General features: G+C 39.3%; 1 protein-coding gene across 1 annotated transcript in view; it reads left to right on the plus strand.

Moving 5' to 3' along the window:
* RNF115 (ring finger protein 115) overlaps nt 1-22,982 on the plus strand; it is a 59,555-nt gene extending 36,573 nt beyond the window's left edge. Inside the window, exons 5-9 of the mRNA XM_061183590.1 lie at nt 15,413-15,463; nt 16,636-16,708; nt 17,644-17,737; nt 20,356-20,471; nt 21,693-22,982. Coding sequence (XP_061039573.1) covers nt 15,413-15,463; nt 16,636-16,708; nt 17,644-17,737; nt 20,356-20,471; nt 21,693-21,824 — 466 coding nt within the window. The 3' untranslated portion in view covers nt 21,825-22,982. The remainder of the gene's footprint in view (nt 1-15,412; nt 15,464-16,635; nt 16,709-17,643; nt 17,738-20,355; nt 20,472-21,692) is intronic.
* The last annotated feature ends 320 nt before the right edge of the window (nt 22,983-23,302 follow it).

Raw genomic sequence — 23,302 nt, forward strand, 5'->3', positions numbered from 1 at the left:
TAGGAGAGCATGGATTTAGCTTTTCTGTCCTTTGTAGTAGGAGGTGGCAAGGGAGAAGGCTGTTGAGAATGGATTTGGGGTCAGCCTGTCAGTGTCTGCTAATTAGCTATTTTATTAGCTACTTCAGCTAATAGAATAAGTGGCATGTTATTTCAGATTAGTTGTAGCATAGAGTTAACATTTATTTTATATTAAACAATGTTATAGCAATCTTCTGAAGATTTTAATTCTATTGCTTGTAAAATATATTAACCATGGGCACCCCTCCCCAACCCCTTTTTTGTGGATGTCATGAACTCAGTGATTTTGGCTCTAAATCAGTGTTTTCTGCGTTTTAGTCATTTAATTACTGTATTGATGAATTTTTTCCTATCATCATCATTATTATTATTTAATGTTTTCTTTAAATGGACCTACCTGTTTTTTTTTACCTATGTTACCAAACTCAGGTTCAGCTGCTTGCCTTTCAAAAGCCAATACTTGAGAGACCAGTGTTGGTAGGAAAGGAAGGGTTGCTTTATTTAGGAGGCTGGCAACCTGGGGAGAAGGCAGACTTGTGTCCAAAGGTCAACTCCCCTGCTTCTGATCAGGGGGCAAGAGCTTTGAAAGGGGAGTTTCAAGGGTGTATAGGCAGAGGGAGGGGGCTATGTGCAGGACAGCACAGTCAGCTCCAACAGTCATCTTGAAGTTGGTCATGCGGTGGTCTGATCAGCATCATCTTGACTGTTTTAAGTACAGTTAATCTTCAGTTCCAGGGTTGGTTTATTCCCATTTCCTTGAGGCCAGTTCTCAGAATTGTGTAAGATGGAGCAGCTTATGTCATGGCTACAGTCTGGTCATCATGTAGTTAACTTCTCCCACCTGGTATGGGTTTCAGTATCTGCAAAACAGCTCAAAAGCTATGGCTCAGAATATCATCTGTAGCCCTTGAAGAGGAACTAAAGGTCCTTGACTTTGTTTAACGACTAAACTATTATTTGGTTTTGTTTGACTGCTTTCCTTTGCTTCTGTATTTTCCCATTTCTCTGATTAATTTTACTCTGAAGTTTTTCTAGAGACAAGAGACAGGCAGAGGACATGGTGGGGTCTGTCCCAGGAAGGCCCCATAGGGTCCTTCTCTGTTACACTTATTTAGATGTGCTGTGAAAAGAAACTTCACAGTATTATCTGTGTAAACATTATTGACTGTATAGTCATTAGCTGTTTGTTTGGGGTTTTTTTTCCCACTTAAGTAGAGACTACTTCCTGCTGTAGGATCAGAAAATTCCAGATATTACATTTTCATTCTAAGTACACGCTTAGGAAGAAAATAGCCAACCATTAGAGATGTGTAAAAATGGATTTTGCTGTGTTTATATGGAGAATAAAAAATCCAATTTATGTACCCGTTTATACCTGTTGTAGTTTTTTCTCACTGCTCCATGGGGGCAGGGACAATATCTAATTAGATATCTTTATTATCTAATTTTTTTCATATAGCAGGATATTTTGTCGAACTTTCCATGTCATTACTTTATAGACCTGCCAGATCTGTCGCATTTAAACACATGAACAGAATTCCATCTTATGAATGTATGGTAATTAATTTAGACAATTCCCTAATGATGAACATTGGAGAGCTTTTAGATTTTCTTTTTTCATCATTATAAACTGTAATGCACTGAACACTCCTTTTTTTTTTTTTTTTAAATTTTTTATTTATTTGTTTATTTATTTATGGCTGTGTTGGGTCTTCGTTTCTGTGCGAGGGCTTTCTCTAGTTGCGGCAAGCGGGGGCCGCTCTTCATTGCGGTGCGCAGACCTCTCACTATCGCAGCCTCTCCCGTTGCGGAGCACAGGCTCCAGACGCGCAGGCTCAGCAGTTGTGGCTCACGGGCCTAGTTGCTCCGCGGCATGTGGGATCCCCCCAGACCAGGGCTCGAACCCGTGTCCCCTGCATTGGCAGGCAGATTCCCAACCACTGCGCCACCAGGGATGCCCCGAACACTCCTTCTTGTTTATATATTTTTGTATGTCTATGAGAATCTATCTTTCCATATTTTTAATTCTTTTTTTCTCTGTACTTCATTTTGGATATTTTCTATTGACCCACCTTCAGTATCATTAGTCTTGTCTTCTGCTGTTTCTGATCTACTGTTAAACCTATCAAATAAATTCCTTATTTCAGATATGATGTTTTTCATTTGTAAAATTTCAATTTGATTGCTGTATGGATTCAGATTCTTTGGTGATATTCTCCATCTTTATTTGAACATACTAGTCATAGTTAATTTAAAGCCCTTTTTTGGTAACTTCGGTATCTGGATCACCTCTGGGTCTATTTTTTTTTTAACATCTTTATTGGAGTATAATTGCTTTACAATAGTGTGTTAGTTTCTGCTTTATAACAAAGTGAATCAGCTATACATAGACATATATCCCCATATCTCCTCCCTCTTGCGTCTCCCTCCCACCCTCCCTACCCCACCCCTCTAGGTGGTCACAAAGCACCCAGCTGATCTCCCTGTGCTATGCGGCTGCTTCCCACTAGCTATCTGTTTTACATTTGGTAGTGTATATATGTCCATGCCACTCTCTTCATCCCAGTTTACCCTTCCCACTCCCCGTGTCCTCAAGTCCATTCTCTACGTCTGCGTCTTTATTCGTGTCCTGGCCCTAGGTTCTTCAGAACCACTTTTTTTTTTTTTTTTTTTTTTTTAGATTCCATATATATGCGTTAGCATACGGTATTTGTTTTTCTCTTTCTGACTTACGTCACTCTGTATGACAGACTACGTCCATCCACCTCACTACAAATAACTCAATTTTGTTTCTTTTTATGGCTGAGTAATATTCCATTGTATATATGTGCCGCATCTTCTTTATCCATTCATCTGTTGATGGACACTTAGGTTGCTTCCATGTCCTGGCTATTGTAAATAGAGCTGCAATGAACATTGTGGTACATGACTCTTTTTGAATTCTGGTTTTCTCAGGGTATATGCCCAGTAGTGGGATTGCTGGGTCGTATGGTAGTTCTATTTTTAGTTTTTTAAGGAATCTCCATACTGTTCTCCATAGTGGCTGTATCAATTTACATTCCCACCAACAGTGCAAGAGGGTTCCCTTTTCTCCACACCCTCTCCAGCATTTATTGTTTGTAGATTTTTTGATGATGGCCATTCTGACTGGTGTGAGGTGATAACCTCATTGTAGTTTTGATTTGCAATGAAGAGTAGCCGCCGCTCGCCGCTCGCTGCAACTAGAGAAAGCCCGCGCACAGCAACGAAGACCCGATGCAGCCATAAATAAATAAATAAATAAATTAATTCAGTATATATTAAAACCAAGTTGGAAATACTTTGTGTAGAACGGAGTTGAGTTTAGGCTCAGTTAATTATAGACAGATATTCCCCAAGTGAATGTCCAGGCAGGATGTTTAAAAATTATGCATGCTGGAGGACAGTTCCTTTTTGGTCCTGGCTTTCCTCCCATTTCTTGCAGGGTGACTAGCACTGCTCTTTCCTAGCTACTAAATATGAATGATACTACCCCATTTACTGTAACTAGCAAAACCATCTCCTTGGATTCCTAAGTTGCTGTGTAGGGGCAGTATTAAGAACCACGGATGTAAATTAGATGTTCTTAGATGGATCTAGATGGTCAATCAGTATGTTATCTTCATCTGTCTGTCTTCATCTGTCTCTCTTTTTGTTGGCATCGTTATTAGATAGCTCTCCTGTGTAAAATGAAAGATAGCTAATGGTAGTTCCAAGTTTATAAGAACATTAGAGCATTCATCCCAGAGGATATGTGCATCTGTCAACTCCCAGGGAGGACCTCTGGCTTGGCTTGTGTTTTGTGCCCACACGTCTGGTGGTGAGTGTATTATTCTTGTGTATTTTTTGAGTTAAGGGTCTGTCCCCTCCCAATATGAGTATATAGATATTTGTAGTATCATTTATTGAATAATCCATCTGATTCGAAATGTTACCTTTGTTATATATACAGTTTCATATTCATCTCTATCTGGATTCTCTGTTATGGTCTGATCTTTATTTGTGTACTCCTGTGCCTATGTCTTACTGATTTACTTTCTATAATTTTATAGTATGATTTGATAGCTAGTAGTGAAAGTCCACTTCATTATTGTTCCTTTGCAAAAATTTTTGGATGCTTCTCTTACATTTACTCTTTCAAATGAATTTTAAATGCAATTTGTCAATCTCTGACCTCTCCCCCATCCCATTGGAATTTTGATTGGAAGTTCATATTAATTTGGGGACAGTTGGTACTTTTTATAATATTGAAACTTCTCATCTAGGCCCATGGCTCATATCTCAATTTGTTTGGTTCTTTTTTTATGTTATTCAGTAAAGTTTTATAGTTTCACTTAATTTAAAACTGATTATTAGATAGATTGTTACCCAACCCTGTGCTACTTAATTGAATTCTCTTATTAGCTCTAATAGTTTTTCATTTTGTTCTCTAAGGTTTCTAGATTAGCAGGTGTATCAATTGATTGATACAAATATTGATTGTATTTTTCCCCTATGTTTATGCCTCATTATTTTTTCTTATCTGTTGCATTGACTATATTATCAAAACAAAGTTGTCTATGTGTAGCCATCTTTGTCTTCTTCCTGACTTAAATGAGAGTGAATTAGTGTTTCTTTATTAAGCATATTCACTTTTGGTTCCTAATATGGTTCCTATCACATTAAGAAAGGTTTATTTTATTCCTAATTTATTATGGGCTTTTAATTGAGGATGACTAATGATTTTATCAAATGACCTTTGCAGTCCTATGAAAATGACCCTCATAGTTTTTATCCTTTAAACAATTAATGCATTTTATTAACTAGTAGATTTTCTCACGTTGAACCAACAGTTTGAATTCAACAGGCTTCGAATAAAAACTACTTTGTCAAGGAGTGTTAATCTTTTAATACACTATTGGAGTTGATTTCTTCCTAATCTTTTTTAGGATTTTTGCATCAATTCATAAGGGAGCTGGTAATTTTCTTGTGTTATCTTTATCAAGTTTGAGTATCAGGGTTGTATTAGTTTGATAAAATGAACTGGGAAATCTTGCTTTGTTCTTAGGCTTGGGAATATTTTAAATAAGGAATTATCTATTCCTTAAAGGTTTGGTAAAAGTTACCTGTAATTTCATCTGGACCTAGAATCTTTTGGGGAACCAGATCTGTTACAACCTTTTCAGTTACTTCTAGGGTTAATGGTCTAGGGTGGAATTTTATTAATTTTTGTATTCCCAGCTTCTAGGTAGTGTCTGTTTTATAGTGGACATTGTATATATTTGTGTTGAATGAATGGTTAATTGTAATTATGTTGCTAAGAGGTATGTATGGAACATATGAATTAGTAGTTATAATAGCTAAGTTTGTGCCAGGTACTAGTGCCAGGTACTAGTCTGAGTGCTTTTCAGGTATTTGTTTAATCTTCACTATAACTCTCTGGAGAAGTTACTGTGAATATCTCCATTCTACAGTAGAAACTGAGGCACAGAGAGGTTAGGTAAATTGCCTAAGGGTATGAAGCCAGTTAAATATTGGAGCCAGGTTATGGCAAAAATGATGATATTTGTATTTGGTGGGATTATGAATGTTTCAAAATAATTGAAAAAATTTTAACAGTATCTTATAGTCTTCCCAATTTAAAAAAAAAAAAAAGAATTAAGCATTTTCCTAACTTTCTCAGAAATTTTTCTTCCAAGGGACACATACTAGTGTGTCAGTGAGTAGAACTTGGGAAGTTTTAAATTCAGTTTATTTTCTCTTTTCTTTCACGTAAGTGTAAATGGAACACAACACATCTTTGGGGCATATTACTACTCTGCCTAATTAGCAGGTCTACTCAGATTGTTCTACATGATTGTTATTACTTTACAGTAGTTGTCATTATAATGTCACCAATGTTTTGAAAACACTTTACAATTTTGTATTTTATAGGTTTTTTTTATTGATTAAATTCTGGCTTGGCTTCTTCCTGATAACAGTTTGTCCTGTTGATTTGAGAAGTAGTATAACTTTTTATCCTGCTCGTCGGGTTTTCAGCTAGTGGTTTCCATGGGCTACATCTCAGACTTCTGATAATTCCACCCATTTTACTGTAGACAGAGTACTTTGTCATTTAAGAAATCAGATGTCAGAGAATTAGCCTTTGTGGGATTATTAATATGTCCCTCACACCAATTTAAGGAGCTCTCCTGAAATGAGATATATTTTCTTTGGCTTTTTCATTGACGTGAGTGAAGCCTTTTTTGCTCATATAAAGAAGGGTAAGTCTTCAATTGTTCATCCATTCTGCAAATATTTATTGAGTGTGCCTAAAGTCCTCTAATCTGCAGCTTTCAAATGATAGTTTATCTGGGTGTAATCAGGTCATCTTATCTAACCTTAAATAATTATCTGACCTATGCCAGAAGAGTAATTTATTAATTTACAACTCGGGGAATTCTATTTCAGTGACTGGAAAACTCATTTCTGCTTATTAGCTTAATAATGTCTTTGAATTTCCTAGATATCAAGAAATCAAAAGCAATCAGATGGTTGCTTGGTGTGTATAGAGTCAGCAAAGGAAATTGCATAGTCTTTTGGAGAAATTTCATTTCGATTGTGATAAGCCTAAGGAATTATTCATATTTCATCTTTTTTTAAAAAATTAATTTTATTTTTGGCTGCATTGGGTCTTCATTGCTGTGCGCGAGCTTTCTTTAGTTGTGGCGAGCGGGGGCTACTCTTCGTTGCAGTACGCAGGCTTCTCATTGTGGTGGCTTGTCTTGTTGCGGAGCATGGGCTCTAGGCGTGCGGGCTTCAATAGTTGTGGCACGTGGGCTCAATAGTTGTGGCTCATGGGCTCTAGAGCTCAGGCTCAGTAGTTGTGGCACATGGGCTTAGTTACTCCACGGCATGTGGGATCTTCCTGGACCAGGGCTCAAACTCGTGTCCCCTGCATTGGCAGGTGGATTCTTAACCACTGCACCATCAGGGAAGTCCTCATATTTCATCTTAATGATTTTTTTTTAGGATGGAAAAGTATTTATGTTTGTCATTTGTTCCTTTTCTTTGTATTAGATCAACACTAATACATTCATACTTTCCTGGCTTCATGGAGATTACCACCCTTTAGTTTGCACTTATTACATTAAAACCTATCTTTTATTTTAGTGTGGTACTCTTAGCATTTAAGGTTTCCTTCCTTAAGAATATGTTTTCCTGAAGTTAACCCTAGGTTCTGGGACTTAACATTTTCTGACCACTGATCACAACTCAGATTTTGAGAAATGACTTCTTTTCGGTTGTTAACTTTTTTCGTTGTTATTTAAAAGTAGTAGGTTTGTTTTGTTTTTTGGCATGGATTAAAAAAACAACATTACCCAGAAATAGCCACAGTTATTATACCTTGATACATAATTATGTAGACCTTTTCCCATATATATATGAGATACCTACATCTATATAATTGAAGTGGAATCATACTATACCTATTTTATAATCTCCTTTTTTTATCTTAATAGATTGTATATGTCTTTCAGTGTCCATCTGATTGGGCCCCATCTTAGGGTCTCTTAAGTCATTCAGTAAACATTTGTGTATTACTATGCCAGGTGCTATTCAGGTATTACTATGCCAGGTGCTATTCAGGATGTTGGGCATACAGTAGTGAACAAAACAGTAAAAAATGATTGCCCTTGTGGAATTTACGTAGTAATGGGGGATGACAGACAAGCAAAATAAATTAAATTGATAGAGCGTTAAGCAGTAGTAAATGCTATGGGGAAAAAAAGGCAGGGAAGGGAGTTAGGGAGTGTGGGAGAAGTGATGTTTCAAAAAGTATAGTCAGCAAAGGCCTTGTTGAGAAGGTATTTGAATAGACATAAAGGAAGTGAGGGAATGAGCCAAGAAGGTGCCAACAAGGAGAGTCTAGTGTGGAGCAGAGTAAGAGAGGGGAATAGTAGGCGATGAGGTCACAGAGCAGTTGTTGGGGCTGGGGAGCTGAGTGTGAGATCATGTAGAGACTGGTAGCCTGTTATACAGGCTTTTATCGAGTGCAGTGGAAATCCAGTAGGAAGTTTAGGGCAGAAGAATGACATGGTCTAACTTATGTCTTAAAATGATCATTCTAACTGCTGTGTTGATAGTAGAATGGCCAGGGGTATGTGTGTGTACAAGAGGCACAGGGGCAAAGACAGAAGCAGAGAAACCATTTAAGAGGCTGTTGCATTAATCTAAGTTAGAGATACTAGTGGCTTGGATGAGGGTTAGTGCAAAAAAATGGTTGGTTTCTAGATAAAGTTTGATAATGGGCATGATAGGATTTGCTGGCAGATTGGATATGAGGTATAACAGAAAGAAGAGTTAAGGATGACAAAAAGGTTTTTGGTCTGAGCAACTAGAAAAGTGGAGCCACCATCAGCTGAAATGTGGAATACTAGGGGGAACAGGTTTGGGGGAGAAGATCTAAGAGTTCAGTTTTGGACATAACAAGGTTGAGGTGCTTATTACACATTCAAGTGGTGATGTTGAGTAGGCAGAGGTCTTGGCTGGAGATAAAATCTGGAAGTTGTTGCCTCTTTATGATACTTAAAATTATGAAACTGGATGAAATTGCCAAAAGAGTCAAGATAGAAAATAGAAGAGCTCAGAGAATTGAGCTCTGGGCCCTCATTGATTAGGAGTTTGGAAGATAGGAGGAATAAGCAGAGGAGTCTGAGAAGGGAGCTAGGAGGAAAACCTAGAGAGATTACAGCTCTGGAGACTACGTGAATACTCTTATCTGGTCTTAGCATACCCCTCCAGACCCTGTGGATTGATTTTTCTCTTCTATGGGTTGCTAAAATTAAATACATACACCTCTTCCCCTACCCCTTTTAGCTACCTAGTACTTTAACAAGAAAAAGTTTTTGTTTAAAAAAAAATTCAGTGTAAATACTGTATGTATCAAGTGAAGATAATCTCCTAACAACAGCTCATACACTTACTGGGGTCACCCTGAGTGGTCTCTCTCTGTCACTGCTGAGGTGGAACCAACATCCACTTCCAGAGGGTAAGCAGCCAATAAAGGGGAAATCAGCAGCTGATCCATTGAGGTGTCCCTGGCAATTCCAAGTATTTGGATAGGGTCAGCTTTAGAGCTTCAAGGAACTAGGCTCTCTCTCAAACTTGATTATTACCATTTACTTATTGGTTAGTTCAAGCATGTGATAAACTATTCTTCTAGTTAGTCATCCCTCAGTATCCGTCGGGAGGATTGGTTTCAGGACCCCCCCCCCCCGCCCCCCGCGGATACCAAAATCTGAGGATTCTCATCCCTGATATAAAATGGTGTAGTATTTGCAAATAACCTATGTACATCCTCCTGTATACTTTAAATCATCTTTAGAGTACTTGTAACACTTAATACAATGCTATGTAAATAGTTACAAATACAATGTAAATGCTATATAAATAGTTGGTGGTGCATGGCAAATTTAAGTTCTGCTTTTTGGAACTTTCTGGAATTTTTTCCCCCCCAATATTTTCAATCCTTGGTTGGTTAAGTTCGTAGATGCAGAACCCGTGGATACAGAGGGCCAACTGTACAGCATACCCCATTTAATTGCACTTCACTTTATTGTACCTAGCAGATAGTGCGTTTTTTACAAATTGAAGGTTTGTGGCAACCCTGCGTCTAGCAAGTCTGTTGGTGCCATTTTTCCAACTGCATTTGCTCACTTCATGTCTCTGTGTCACATTTTCATAATTCTTGTAATATTTTAAACTTTTTCATTATTGTATTTGCTATGGTGAGCTGTGGTCAGTGATCTTTGATGTTACTACTACAACTTGCTGAAGGTTCAGATGATGGTTAACATTTTTAGCAATAAAGTATTTTTAAATTAAGGTTATGTACAATGTTTTAGACATAATGCTATTGCACACTTAGTAGACTACAGTATAGTGTAAACATAACTTTTATATGCACTGGGAAACAAAAAATTTGTTTATTGCAGTGGTCTGGAACCAAACCTGCGATATCTCTGAGGTATGTCTGTACTAGCAAGCAGGGAGGGTATATTAGTTACTTATTGCTGTGTAAACAGGTTATCCCAGAATTTAGCAGCTTATAACAACAGACATTTATCAGCTCACAGTTTCTGAGGGTCAGGAATTTGGGAGCAGCTTAGCTAGGTGTTTTTGGTAAAGGTTTTCATGAGGTTATAATCAAAATGTCTGCTGTGGCTGCAGTCATCTGAACCCTAAACTGGGGCTGGAAGATCCACTTCCAAGATGGGTCAACTAACATTGCTGTTGGCAGGACGCCTCAGTTCCTCACTGTGTGGACTTCTCCATAGGACTTCTTCGGTGTCTTCATGACTTGGCAGCTGGCTTCCCCTAGAGTAAGTGATCCAAGAGAGAGAAAGGAAGAAGGGAAAAACCGTAATGCCTTTTTATATCCTGATCGTGGAAGCCAAACACTGTCCTTCCAGCCATACTTTATCTGTAAGAACTGAGTCACTAAGTCCAGTCCACATTCAAGGGGAGGAGAGTTAAGCTCTGCCTCTTAAAGGGGAGGAGTATTAAAGAATTTGTGGACATATTTGAAAACTACCACAGTTTAACCTTTGGCCAGAAATTACTTACATTTCTCCCATGTGCAAAATACATTCGCCTCCTCCCAAGACTCACCAAAAGTCTTGTCCCTGTACAGCGTCAACTTGAAATCCAGGTTGTTGTCATTTACTTACGTCCAAGTGTGGATGAGGCTCTTTGGGTGTAGTTCCTCAGACATAATTCCTTTTGATGTGGAGATCTATAAACCAAAGAGGCAAGTTTTCTACCCCTCATGTACCCAACATATAGTGATGGGACAGGCATATAATAAACAGGTATAGAGATTTCTGTTTAAAAATGGAGAAGATGAAAGGCACAAAGAAGTCACTGATTCATAGCAATTTTAATGTTTGTCTGGATAAATGTTGGACGTTCCTTGATTAGGACTTAGTTCTACTTCTACCCAGGAATGCTTCTCTGTAGCTCTTGTTTCCTCCTTCCTGGCTGTTGATTCCACCCTATGAGTCATTCTTTTCCATGAAAAGTAGTCCAGACTTGCAACTTCATAGTTTTCTTAGCCTGCTTCTTGCCAGTAGAATTTTGAGGGCCCAAAGGGTCTCTTTTCATTTTGTACTGCCTCTGTACCTTTCAGTTTAAGCTGGCAGTGTTTCTTTTTACTATTAGTGAGATTCATGCCATTAACAAAAGTTATACCCACAAATCTTTTTTATATAATCTCTTTTTTACCTTGGGCTTCTGCTGGGATTGCTGAAGGACAATACTTGTAGTGGGGTAGAATTATATCCCCCCCGCCCCCAAAGAAATGTTCAAGTCCTAACTTCCAGTACCTGTGAATGTGACCTTATTTGGAAATAAGATCTTTTATACATGTAATCAAAATAAGATGAGATCATATTGGGTTAGAGTGGGCCCTAATCCAATGGTGTTTTTATAAGAAGAGAGAAATTTGGACACAGAAGACACAGAGAAGAAAGTCGTATGATGACCGAGGCAGAGATTGGAATAATGTGTCGCCAAGCTGAGAAACAGCAAGGATTGCTGGAAACCACCAGAAGCTGGGAGAGAGGCATGGAATAGATTCTCTCTTAGAGACTCCAGAAGGAACTAACCCTAACAGCATCTCAGTTTCAGATTTCTGACTTCCAAAACTGTGAGAGAATAAATTCCTGTTGTTTTAAGCTACCCAGTTTGTGGGAATTTGTTACGGTAGCCCTAGGAAACTAATACAACACACTTAAGCTTCTTAGAAGTTCAGTTGTTTAATTGAATAGCTCTCTAGGCACTATGTGAACTTTCTGAGGTCTTTTTTTTTTTTTTTTTAATTTATTTATCTTTGGCTGCATTGGGTCTTTGTTGCTGCACACGGGCTTTCTCTAGTTGCGGCAAGTGGGGGCTACTCTTCATTGCCGTGCGCAGGCCTCTCAGTGCGGTGGCTTCTCTTGTTGCGGAGCACAGGCTCTAGGCACACGGGCTTCAGTAGTCGCGGCATGCGGGCTCAGTAGTTGTGGCTTGCGGTCTCTAGAGCACAGGCTCAGTGGTTGTGGCACACGGGCTTAGTTGCTCTGCGGCATGTGGGATCTTCCCGGACCAGGGATCGAACCCATGTCCCCTGCATTGGCAGGCGGATTCTCAACCACTGCGCCACCAGGGAAGCCCCTCTTTCTGAGGTCTGAACAAAGAATTTTTATAGCCACACTCTTGGCTTCCTCTTTAACCATTTTCTTGGCAATGCCCATGATTTGATCTTTGCTCAGAAACCATTTCTTTCTTTCTTTTTTTTTAAAGCCATTTCTTAATTTTAGTATCATTTGCCATCTGGAGAGGCCAGGAATTTTCAGAATTATCTAGTCTTAACTCCTTTTTAACTATACTTCCTTTAATTTATTCCTCTTCTCTTGCACTTTAATACAGCAAGAAGAAGTCAAAAGGAACCTTCAACACCCCTGTCTGGAAATCTTGTTAGCTACATTATCACCCCATTCATGAGCCACAACTTCTACTTTCCATGTTATGTCAGGCAACAACAGCTTTTGCCACTACATAACAAGGATCCCTTTCCCTCCCATTTCCAAAAAGACTTTTCTCACTTTCCCTTAAGTACTCACCCATAACTTCCTCAAAAGCCATCATGCTTCTACAATTTCTTAAAGGCTCTTCAAACGTTTACTCACACTCTCCTCAAAGTCCTTCCACCTCTGCCCTCTGCTGTGTTCCAAAGCTACTCCCACATTTTAGGTTTTTGTTAGAGCAGTACTCACTTCTAGGTATCAAAATCTGTATTAGTTATCTATTGCTGTATAACAAATTACCCCAGAGCTTAGAGGCTTAAACAACAGATATTTATTATCTCATAGGTTCACTGGGCCAGGAATTTGGGAGCAGCTTAGCTGGGTGGTTCTGGCCCAGGGTCTCATGAGCTTACAGTTAAGACGTTGGCCATTGCTGTAGTTATCTGAAGAATCAACTGGGAGTTACTCAAAGTCTGGCAAGTTTGTTCTGGCTCTTGTCAGGAGGCCTCAGTTCTTTATCATGTGGGCCTTTGCACAGGACTGCTTGATATGGCACTGTCCCAGAGAAAGTAACCCAAGAGAGGCTGCAAGGAGGAAGAAGCCACAGTGCCTTTTATGAACTAGCCTTGGAAGTCACAGTTATCCCACCATATTCTATTGTTAAGAAGGAAGTCACAGTTATCCCACCATATTCTATTGTTAAGAAGGAAGTCACAGTATGGTATTGGCATAAAAACAGACACCTAAATCAATGGAATAGAATAGAGGGTCCAAAAATAAACCTTTGCATATATGGTCAATTAATTTATGACAAAGGAGCCAAGAATATACAGTGGAGAAAGGACAGTCTCTTTAATAAACGGTGTTGGAAAAACTGGACAGCCACAAGCAAAAGAATGAAACTGGACCACTGTCTTACACTATACACAAAAATTAACTCAAAATGGATTAAAGACTAGAACATAAGACCTGAAACCATAAAATCCCTATAAGAAAACAGGCAGTAAACTCTAAGACATCAGTCTTGGTCATGATTTTTTTGGATGACTCCAAAAGCAGAGGCAACAAAAGTAAAAATGAACAAGTGGGACTACATCAAACTATAAAAAGCTTCTGCATGGCAAAGGAAATCAACAAAATGAAAAGGCAACCTACTGAATGGGAGGAGATATTTGCAAATGATGTATCCAACAAGCGGTTAATGTCCAAAATATACAAAGAACTCATGCAACTCAACAACAACAAAAACAAACAACCCAATTTTAAAATGTGCAGAGGACTTGAATAGACATTTTTCCAAAGAAGACATACAGTTGGCCAACAGGCACATGAAAAAATGCTGAACATCACTAATCATCAGAGAAATACAAATCAAAACCACAATGAGATATCACCTCATACCTGTTAGAATGTCTATTATCAAAAAGGCAAGAAATAACAAGTGTTGATGAGGATGTGGAGAAAAGGGAATGAACCCTTGTACACTGTTGGTGGGAATGTAAATTGGTGTAGCCACTATGGAAAACAATATGGAGGTTCCTCAAAAAATTAAAAATAGAACTACCTTATGATCCAGCAATTCCACTTCTGGGTATTCATCTGAAGAAAACAAAAACACAAATTTGAAAAGATATATGCATCCCCTGTTCATTGCAGCATTGTTTACCCTAGCCAAGACATGGAAACCACCTAAGGGTCCACTGATGGATGAATGGATGAAGAAATTGTGGTACATATATACAGTGGAATGTTATTCAGCCGTGAAAAAGAATGAAATCTTGCCATTTGCAACAACGTGGATGGACCTTGAGGGCATTATGCTAAGTGAAATAAATGAGACAAAGAGAAAGACAAATACTGTATGATCTTATATGTGGAATCTAAAAAAAGAATTCAGTAACCGAGTTCACAGATATAGAGAATAGATTGGTGAGTTGCCAGAGGCAGGGGTTGGGGGATGGGTGAAATGGGTGAAAGAGGTCAAAAGGGACAGATTTTCAGTTATAAAATAAACAATGGGGATATAATGTATAGCACGGTGACTGTATCATCAGGGAAATGCAAATCAAACCCACAATGAGATACTATAGTTCATTACAGTATTATCATTTTAATACTGTATTGCATATTTGAAAGTTGCTAAGAGAGTAGATCTTAAAAGTTCTCATCACAAGAAAGTAAAATTTTATAACTATGTATGGTAATGAATGTTAATTAGTCTTATTGTGATGATCCTTTGCATTATATACAAACATCAAATCATTGTGTTGTACACCTGAAAAAAAACCATATAATGTTATATGTCAGTTGTACCTCTAAAAAAAAAGTAAGTCATTAAGTCCAACCTACACCCAAAGGAGGAGTATAAAATAACTTGTGAACATATTTTAAAACAAACACATAGTATAGTTAGCTATTGTTGAACTTTTAAAAAAGGGCCCTTTAAATAGTATCTTGCACAATGTGCATAACACATAAAAATGGAACTACCCTTGTTGTAGGGAGGTGGGTCCAGAATCTCCCTGGCTTAGCATCCCTTTCAGCCTCTCATTTTGCTGCCAAGGATCCAAGAATCATAGTTTGAAAACTAACCATACAATCAGATTCCTTTCCAGCTTAATTCATAAAAATCTATTAATACATAAAGTAGCAGAGCTCAGGAAGACAGCCATAGTAGCAAAGTAGCACTCTACCATGTAGTGGACTGATTTCTGGTGCTCTCTATTGTATAATAGTCAGTGAAAAGCCGTTGTGTTTTGGGGAAGGAGTTAGTGATTAGTCAGCTATGGATATCTATAGAGTACTTTCATTAGTCTGTTGTCTTATCTAATTTTTTTCCTTCAACAGAGTACTACAACAGATCATTGCAGGATTCATTCCTGGATCCCCATTTTCTTGGTAAGTAACTAATTGCCTTCTGTCTTACTCTCCTGCAGTAGCATCATTTTAGGTATGGTAGTGTCTGTGCCATAGTGAGAAAGAAAGAGCTGCATAGGTGAGTATATAGGTGTAATTGGCAGGCTGTTAAAGACTGCCATTGTCTGCTGAGCCCAAACTTAATCAGAACTTATTCTTTATAATTCAGGCTCATGAGGGCTATCCTGGTCCCACAGGATGTCTGAGTACTGGGTGTGTCTGATTCCATTCATATTCAGGTGTGAGGGTTGTGTTGAGGTGGGGAATGAGATGGTCCCTACCAGGCTTGGTATCTGATTTGTGTGTTTCTCCTCTAGATCATATGGCAAGATTTTATTCCTTAAGAATTTCTGAAATTGAAAAGATACTGCTTAACTTCCTTTTTTTTAAAGTAAGAAGGTTTTTCAGAAGAAATAAGAGTATCAGAGTGACACGTACAGTACGGGTTAAAGATGGAATTTCCTCTTGTCTGGACAGTTATTTGCCACTTCTGCCCCAGAAGGCTTCTTTGCTCAAAGGGACCTCAGTCCTTCCACACAGTTACCCTATTTTCCAGCCTCTAGTTTCTTTAAACGTGTTCCAGCCAAAGAGCCTGGATATCTGTCATCCAGGCTAGTACACCAACAGCTCCAGAGAGAGGTGCTGCCAAGTCCCTTTTGTGATTCCTCTAAGTTGTGATTCAGAGACACTGCTGTGGCTGCTTCTCTACGTGAAAGCTCCTCATTGTCCAGGACCACAGGCCGAGTCTTAGAATGAGGGAAGTCTGCTGTCGATTTTCGCTGATCACGAAGGGAAAACTCTCCTTAAAAAGCAGCTCCATCTATGTTTAAGTTAAATGGGCACAGAGAAGACAAACTTTTCTTAACCAACAGGCAATGAGTCACTCTTTTTGCTCTGGTTTGTCATGTGGTATTTTAGGTAGCTTCACATTTTATGTTCTATACAGTTAAGCAGAAATTCCTAGAGAACGAGAGACTGCCTCTGGATAATCTGTTTGACCTTGAAATTATTGAGAAATTCTTTGCCACTTGATTCTAGAGAACTGGTGACTTTCCAGCTCTGAGAGAGAACAGGATTCCTCTGCCAGTCTTTCTGTGGTGTAAGGCGGAGCCTGGTCACTCCATCTAATGCTCTGTGTCTCATCTCATGTATAGGAGCGGGATGCTGCACTCCAACCCTGGGGACTATGCCTGGGGTCAGACAGGGCTTGATGCCATTGTAACTCAGGTGAGGAGCTGCCTTTTGAGGGTGTCTGTTCAGTGTGTCTCATGGTTCCACAGGCTTCCTGCTTTCCTTCTGCTACTTTCTGAAACGGCAGTCACTCTGCTTTCCCTAATAGTTTGAGCTTGTGGGTTTCCATTTTACTAAAGGGATAGATGGTTTACGGGTTTAGCTCAGCATCCATGTACTTTCTTGGTCCTAGGGACTTTCTAGAAGCTAGCTTCAACTCCAAAGGAAGAAAAGACTTCTATAACAAACAATATTTTATATTTTTGGCCTCTTGTTCAGTCCTATGAGGATCCTATTAACAAGTACTTCACAAACAAGAAGGGTCTACTCATATGTTGAAGCAGGGATTTCTGCTAGGTGGAACAAAGTAGGGGAAGGAAGCAGAGAAAAAGGTATTCCCATGCCATGTATAATTGCTTCCACTTGTTTATGTTTATTTTAATTTAATTGGTTTTTCATTTCCCTTGTGGATTGCTGAGAATAGAAAGCATGTTGTTTATATCCAAGTCTTCTTGTAGGCAGTAATTTACCTATTTCTTGGCTTACCTTGTGCTATTTTCCATACTCTCACCCTTTTTTTCCTTTCAGCAAAATGAAGTTTTTGAACTGGTTAAGTATTACGTTTTGTTAAGCTGTAGTTTTATTCGTGACATCATAGCCCTTTTGCTGTCTCCGAAGTTGCTTTATGCCCAGAGGTGGGCCCTGCAATGATGGATCTGTCTGTGGGCTTATACTAATGTCACTCTGAAATTGTAAAGCAATTATGAGTGTTCTGGCAGCAGGACAGGGCAAACCCAAGCCTCTCATAGCCTTGCAGAAGTAAGAGCAACTAACATTTTTAATATCTGCACTGTTCTCAGCTGGAACGGCTCCCTCCCTGGGGATAGTTAGATGTCTACCACTTCTTCTTTTTCTTTTTTCTTTTTTTGTAGCTTTTAGGACAACTGGAAAACACAGGGCCTCCCCCAGCTGACAAGGAAAAGATCACATCTCTTCCAACAGTGACAGTAACTCAGGAACAAGTTGGTAGGTTCATTTTCATACGTATTTTGTCATCTTATTATCTCTGTTCAGAATCTGAGCCATTTCCTATACTAAAGATCTTCAAGTGAAGCTGTAGCACTCCTAAAATTTATACCTGGGTGCCAGATATGGAAGGTACCTACCCCTTCATTAGGGTTAGTCAACAGGTAATTCCTGAGCAATTACCATGTTGGTTTTCTAGATGCCATGCAGGAAATAAAGAGGTACAAAGGTATAGAAGACTTGATTTCTTGAAGAACTTACTAGGGGAAGCAAAACTTAACCAAATGATTAGACAATAGTATAAAAAGTGGTTGAGCAGATGATACTGACTTTGGGAGAAAAGGAAGAGAAAAAATGGGAGGCTAGGCATTTGTTTCACATCTACCCTATACTCAGGTACATTAGACATAGACATTATTTTATTTATAAGCACTAAAAGAACTTAGTGATAAGGGACATTATTTTGGACTGGGAGTTTCTTTCCCCATAAATTCCAGTTTAGAGTCAGAAGATTTTAAAGACAGGATGGGCCATCTTAGAGAGATTATTCTGTATATGGGAAAGTATGAACCAATGAAGAATGTCAGCATGGACATGGTGTCTGGATCAGGTATAAGGAGTGTAATCTCATTAGACCTGAAATAGAATCTGATTTGGGGAGTAGTGGGAGGTATGACTGGATAGGAAGGGTGGGGCCTTGTTGTAGAGGACCCTGAAACTGGCAGAGTAGTTAGGGCTGGATAGTTTAGGTAGTAGGTAAGTTTTGTAGGTCCCCAAATGGAGGAATGAGGGAATTTAAGTGGTCTTTAGGGAAGATTAGTTTGGAGGGTAGTGTCTAAAATAGATGGGAAGGGACTTCCCTGGTGGCGCAGCGGTTAAGAATCCACCTGCCAGTGCAGGGGCCACGGGTTCGAGCCCTGGTCTGGGAAGATCCCACATGCCGCGGAACAACTAAGCCCGTGAGCCACAACTACTGAGCCCGCATGCTGCAACTACTGAAGCCCATGCCTAGAGCCCATGCTCCACAACAGTAGAAGCCACCACAATGAGAAGCCCACGAATCACAACAAAGAGTAGCCCCCACTCAATGCAACTAGAGAAAGCCCACGTGCAGCAACGAAGACCCAACACAGCCAAAAATAGATAAATAAATAAATAAAGCAATCATTAAAAAAAAAAATAGATTGAAAGAGGGAGGAAGCAGAAACAGAGATTTAAGGGGCTGTTGCAGCATCCTGATGGGGTTCAGGTGACGGTGGCAATGCTAACAGAAAGGAAAGGGTAGACTCAGATCATTTTGAAGAAAGGCTTTCATCACTGATTGCATAATGGGATAAAGGAGGGGAAAGGATGAAAGATGATTCTAAGATTTTGCAACTCTATAACCACAGAGGTGGTGCTGACATCAGGGATGGGGGAATCGTGAGCCGGCCCTGGTTTGGGTAAGGAGGTGATGTGATGTTTTTAATTTTGAATTTGTTGATTTTGAGGTGCCAGCTGAGAATCCAAGTGAAGATGAGCTGGGAATTGCTATGAAGCTGATATTAGGGAAAATTAGCTGGTAGCAAAATATAGGATATATTTGGAAGGCCTGGAGTCAGGGATGCTACCTGGGAGGCTGTTACAGTAGAGTAGACATGAGAAGTAAAAGCTAAAATCAGGGCCAGGTGGTGGGAATGGAGAGGAAGGAGTGAATCTGTTAAGTGGTATTTTACTCCAAATGCCTTGAGTACTGTGGAGCATGTAACATACATAGCCCAGCTACTGGAGAGATAGACTAGCTGGTATTATTAGCCAAACTTGGGAAACTTGGAATTTGCTGCCTGGTATTCCCTGTTCAGTTTGTAGCCATTTTCTCTGAGAAGAGGGCTTCCTGTCTCTGGACTTGGAGCCTGAGCTACCCTTGGGCCTTGCAGTTCTGTAGCACCATCTCCTGGTACAGTTTTTAATGAACAACTTGTAAAAGAGGCTTTAGGGTAACCATGATGAAATAGGATGTGTAATGTAGAAAGTAGTAGGGTAAAAGTGGCTTGAGACACTGAGTGGGAACTGCCAAGATTGCCGAGATGAGTCCTTTGGTTGTGGTGGACAGATTGCCAGTGTTTCCTAAGTAGAAACTGCCAGAAGGCTTTCACACACTTGGGAAGATGTTTTTCCTGTTTTACTTAAAAGATAATCTAAGCCCCAGTTCTTCCGACTCTTTACATTGAAAAGTAGGCCTTGGGAGATGCAAGAGGGAAGAGATATGGGAACATATGTATATGTATAACTGATTCACTTTGTTATAAAGCAGAAAGTAACACACCATTGTAAAGCAATTATACTTCAATAAAGATGTTTTAAAAAAATTAAAAAAAAAAAAAGAAAAGTAGGCCTTATATAGTTCCTGTCTGGGCCTTATTGGAACAGGCCCATTAATCAGTCCTCCTTCTCATATCCCTATCTACTACCACCTCTATGCCCAATTTGAAATAAAATTCATGCTTCCTATCTGCCTCCACCTTGGGTGCACTTTGTCTTTACTTTGTGTATTCCTTTGGCTGTTAAAGACGTTGGGCTAGTTTTTTTCTTCCTTCTTTTTGCCTGTTTGTTTTAAAAGGCATTTCCTCCTCCAACAGATAAGGGTTTAGAGTGTCCAGTATGCAAAGAGGATTACACAGTTGAGGAGGAAGTCCGGCAGTTACCCTGCAACCACTTCTTTCACAGCAGTTGTATTGTGCCGTGGTTAGAACTGGTAAGTACAGACAGCTCTCATCTGTGATGGGGCAGCTGTGCCAGTCATATCTTCTTGGGGGGATGGTTCACAGTAAGGGTGTAGTTAACAGTTAATTGGTACATATATACAATGGAATATTACTCAGCAATAAAAAGGAACGAAATTGGGTCATTTGTAGAGACGTGGTTGGACCTAGAGTCTGTCACACAGAGTGAAGTAAGTCAGAAAGAGAAAAACAAATATCGTGTATTAACGCATATATGTGGAATCTGAAAAAATTGGTATAGACGATCTTATTTACAAAGCAAAGATAGAGGCACAGACGCAGAGAACAAACATAAGGATACCAAGGGGGAAAGGGAGGGGTGGGATGAATTGGTAGATTGGGATTGACATATATACACTATTGATACTATGTATAAAATAGATAACTAATGAGAACCTACTGTATAGCACAGGGAACTCTACTCCGTGCTCTGCGGTGACCTAAACGTGAAGGAAATCCAAAAAAGGGGATATATGTATATGTGTAGCTGATTCACTTTGCTGTACGGTAGAAACTAACATAACATTGTAAAGCAACTATACTCCAATAAAAATTTTAAAAAGAACAGACAAAAAAACGAAAAAAAAAACCCAAACAGTTAATGGAGAGCCAAGCAGATCAGATTTTAGTCCCTGGCTAACTCCTAGTAGCACCACTACTGTGTTTTAGATTATTAATCTGTTTGGAACTTCTCTGACCAGGGGTTAGCAGACTACAGCCTGCATGTCCCTGTGGCCTGCCACCTATTTTTGTAAATGCAGTTTTATTGGAACACAGCCATGCCCATTTGTTTACAAATTGTCTATGGCTACTTTTGTGCTACATCAGCAGAGTTGAGTAGTTGCGACATAGGTGGTGTGGCCTGCAAAGACTAAAATATTTACTACCTTTTCCTTTACAGGAAAAGTTTGCTGACCCCCGCTCTAGACCATCTCAGGTCATTGTTTCTAGTTAGTTCTGCTTGGTGATATGTGTTAGCTATTGTTAAGTTGCTGCCTAGAATTCTCTGTCAGTTCTGTTGAAATTCTGTTTGGGAGATGTCCTGGTGATACACTTGGAGCCCAGCGTGCACTCTGTGAGAATTCATGCCCTTTTTGTTCTTCTACCTGTTAACTCTCAGGGTTTCTTAAGTGTTTAGTTCTTCCAGCTTTCGGGTCAGGCTGTTCACGTGGACTGATATCTTTCTGTTTCAGCACGACGCATGTCCTGTATGTAGGAAGAGCTTAAATGGTGAGGACTCTACTCAGCAAACCCAGACCTCTGGGCCCTCTGCAAGCAACAGATTTAGCAGTGACAGCCAGCTACATGACCGATGGACTTTCTGAAACTAAAGACCGCCTCTGAGCCAGGGCTATAGTAGACCTCTTATCACAGCTGTTAATTGTATCAAAACAAAAAAATCGTAGGTGAATTTAGGAATCACCTAAGAAACCCCAATCCATAATATTCATTCATTGAGTGTTTTTCTTCTCTAAATTTAAAATTAGTATCTACAGATGGAATTGTATCTACAACCAAATGCCTCTCATTCTTGAATTCAGAGCGATAATTCTGTAAGTGCAAAACTTAATTATGTGGGTTTCCCCTGCCAGAATAGAATCAGTTCCTTAAAGTCTAGCTAGGGTCCTGCTATCTGTCATGTTACCTTGTGATGGATGTTTCCACCTCTTTCTCCAACCTCCACCCTATCATTAGTGTACTTTACACTAAATACAGTGGAACCAGAGCCCTAAAGTCCTGCTGATATAAAGTCCTTCTGTTTTAATTGTACAAAAGCATCTACTTTTGGCCACATTAGCCACGAAGTGAGATCAGATTAATTCAAGAATCTGAGACTAATGATTCTTGTTTTTTTCTTAAATCTTCAGAGAGCAAATCAAAGAAAAATTACAGTGGGAAGGAGAAAGTGGCTTATCATTGTACCTTTGATTTTCTCATTTTTATTTTTAAAGACTACTTCACAAGATGCAGCTTCTGCAGAAACCAACCTGACATGTCTTAGGAGTCTTATGTTGGGAGGAATCTGATTCTGGTTCCTTTTTGGGAATGAGTTGGGCAGCATACAGGCACAGAAAGACAGATGTTTGAAATCTTCGGTTCCGAGGTTTTTTAGTGATCCCCAACTCATTGTTTATCCTGGGGACCTTAAAATAATTTCCCTCACAGAAATAGAATTACTTCATTACTGCTTCTACAGCTAAGTCATTGTTTTTTGTAATTCACTGGTCTTCAGGAATTGAGATTTTATGTTGTCCCATTTTAATTTTTTAAGCCCATTTATCATCTCTGAAACCTTTCTGTTTGCTTGGTTCTGGCTGTACTTGGAGTCATACTGATTATTGTGATCATGCCCAAACAACTTGGCCTAGGAGAGGTAGGCCTTCTTTTTTTAGCCTAACAGTGTCCCATGCACATGCACATGTACATGCTCTTTGGTGCATTTAAGTGTTTAAAGTTGAATAAATGAAGAAGATTAAGAATGTTGTTGGAACTTCAAAGTCTCAAAAATAAATGATGGGGACATGTAACCACTGTTGGTGCACCAAAAAGGGCGACAGAGGGGCAACAATGGTATGGTCATATCAGCCCTTCATAGTTCGGAATGATCAGAACAAGAAGGCTGCTCTTTGGTGAGTCTCTTGGCTAGGAGTCTTTTCTCGGTTTTTGTTGACTGTCGTACACTGGTTTTGGGGGTGAGGGATGGGGTTAGAGAAATCTTTGTAATTTAGTAGAGGACAGAGGAGTAAGAGAGGGAAGAGAGAAAGTGGGAGAGTTTAATTTAATAGCCTGCCTCTAAAAGTTG

This window comes from Eubalaena glacialis, chromosome 3, assembly GCF_028564815.1.
Source record: "Eubalaena glacialis isolate mEubGla1 chromosome 3, mEubGla1.1.hap2.+ XY, whole genome shotgun sequence".
Classification (NCBI taxonomy): domain Eukaryota; kingdom Metazoa; phylum Chordata; class Mammalia; order Artiodactyla; family Balaenidae; genus Eubalaena; species Eubalaena glacialis.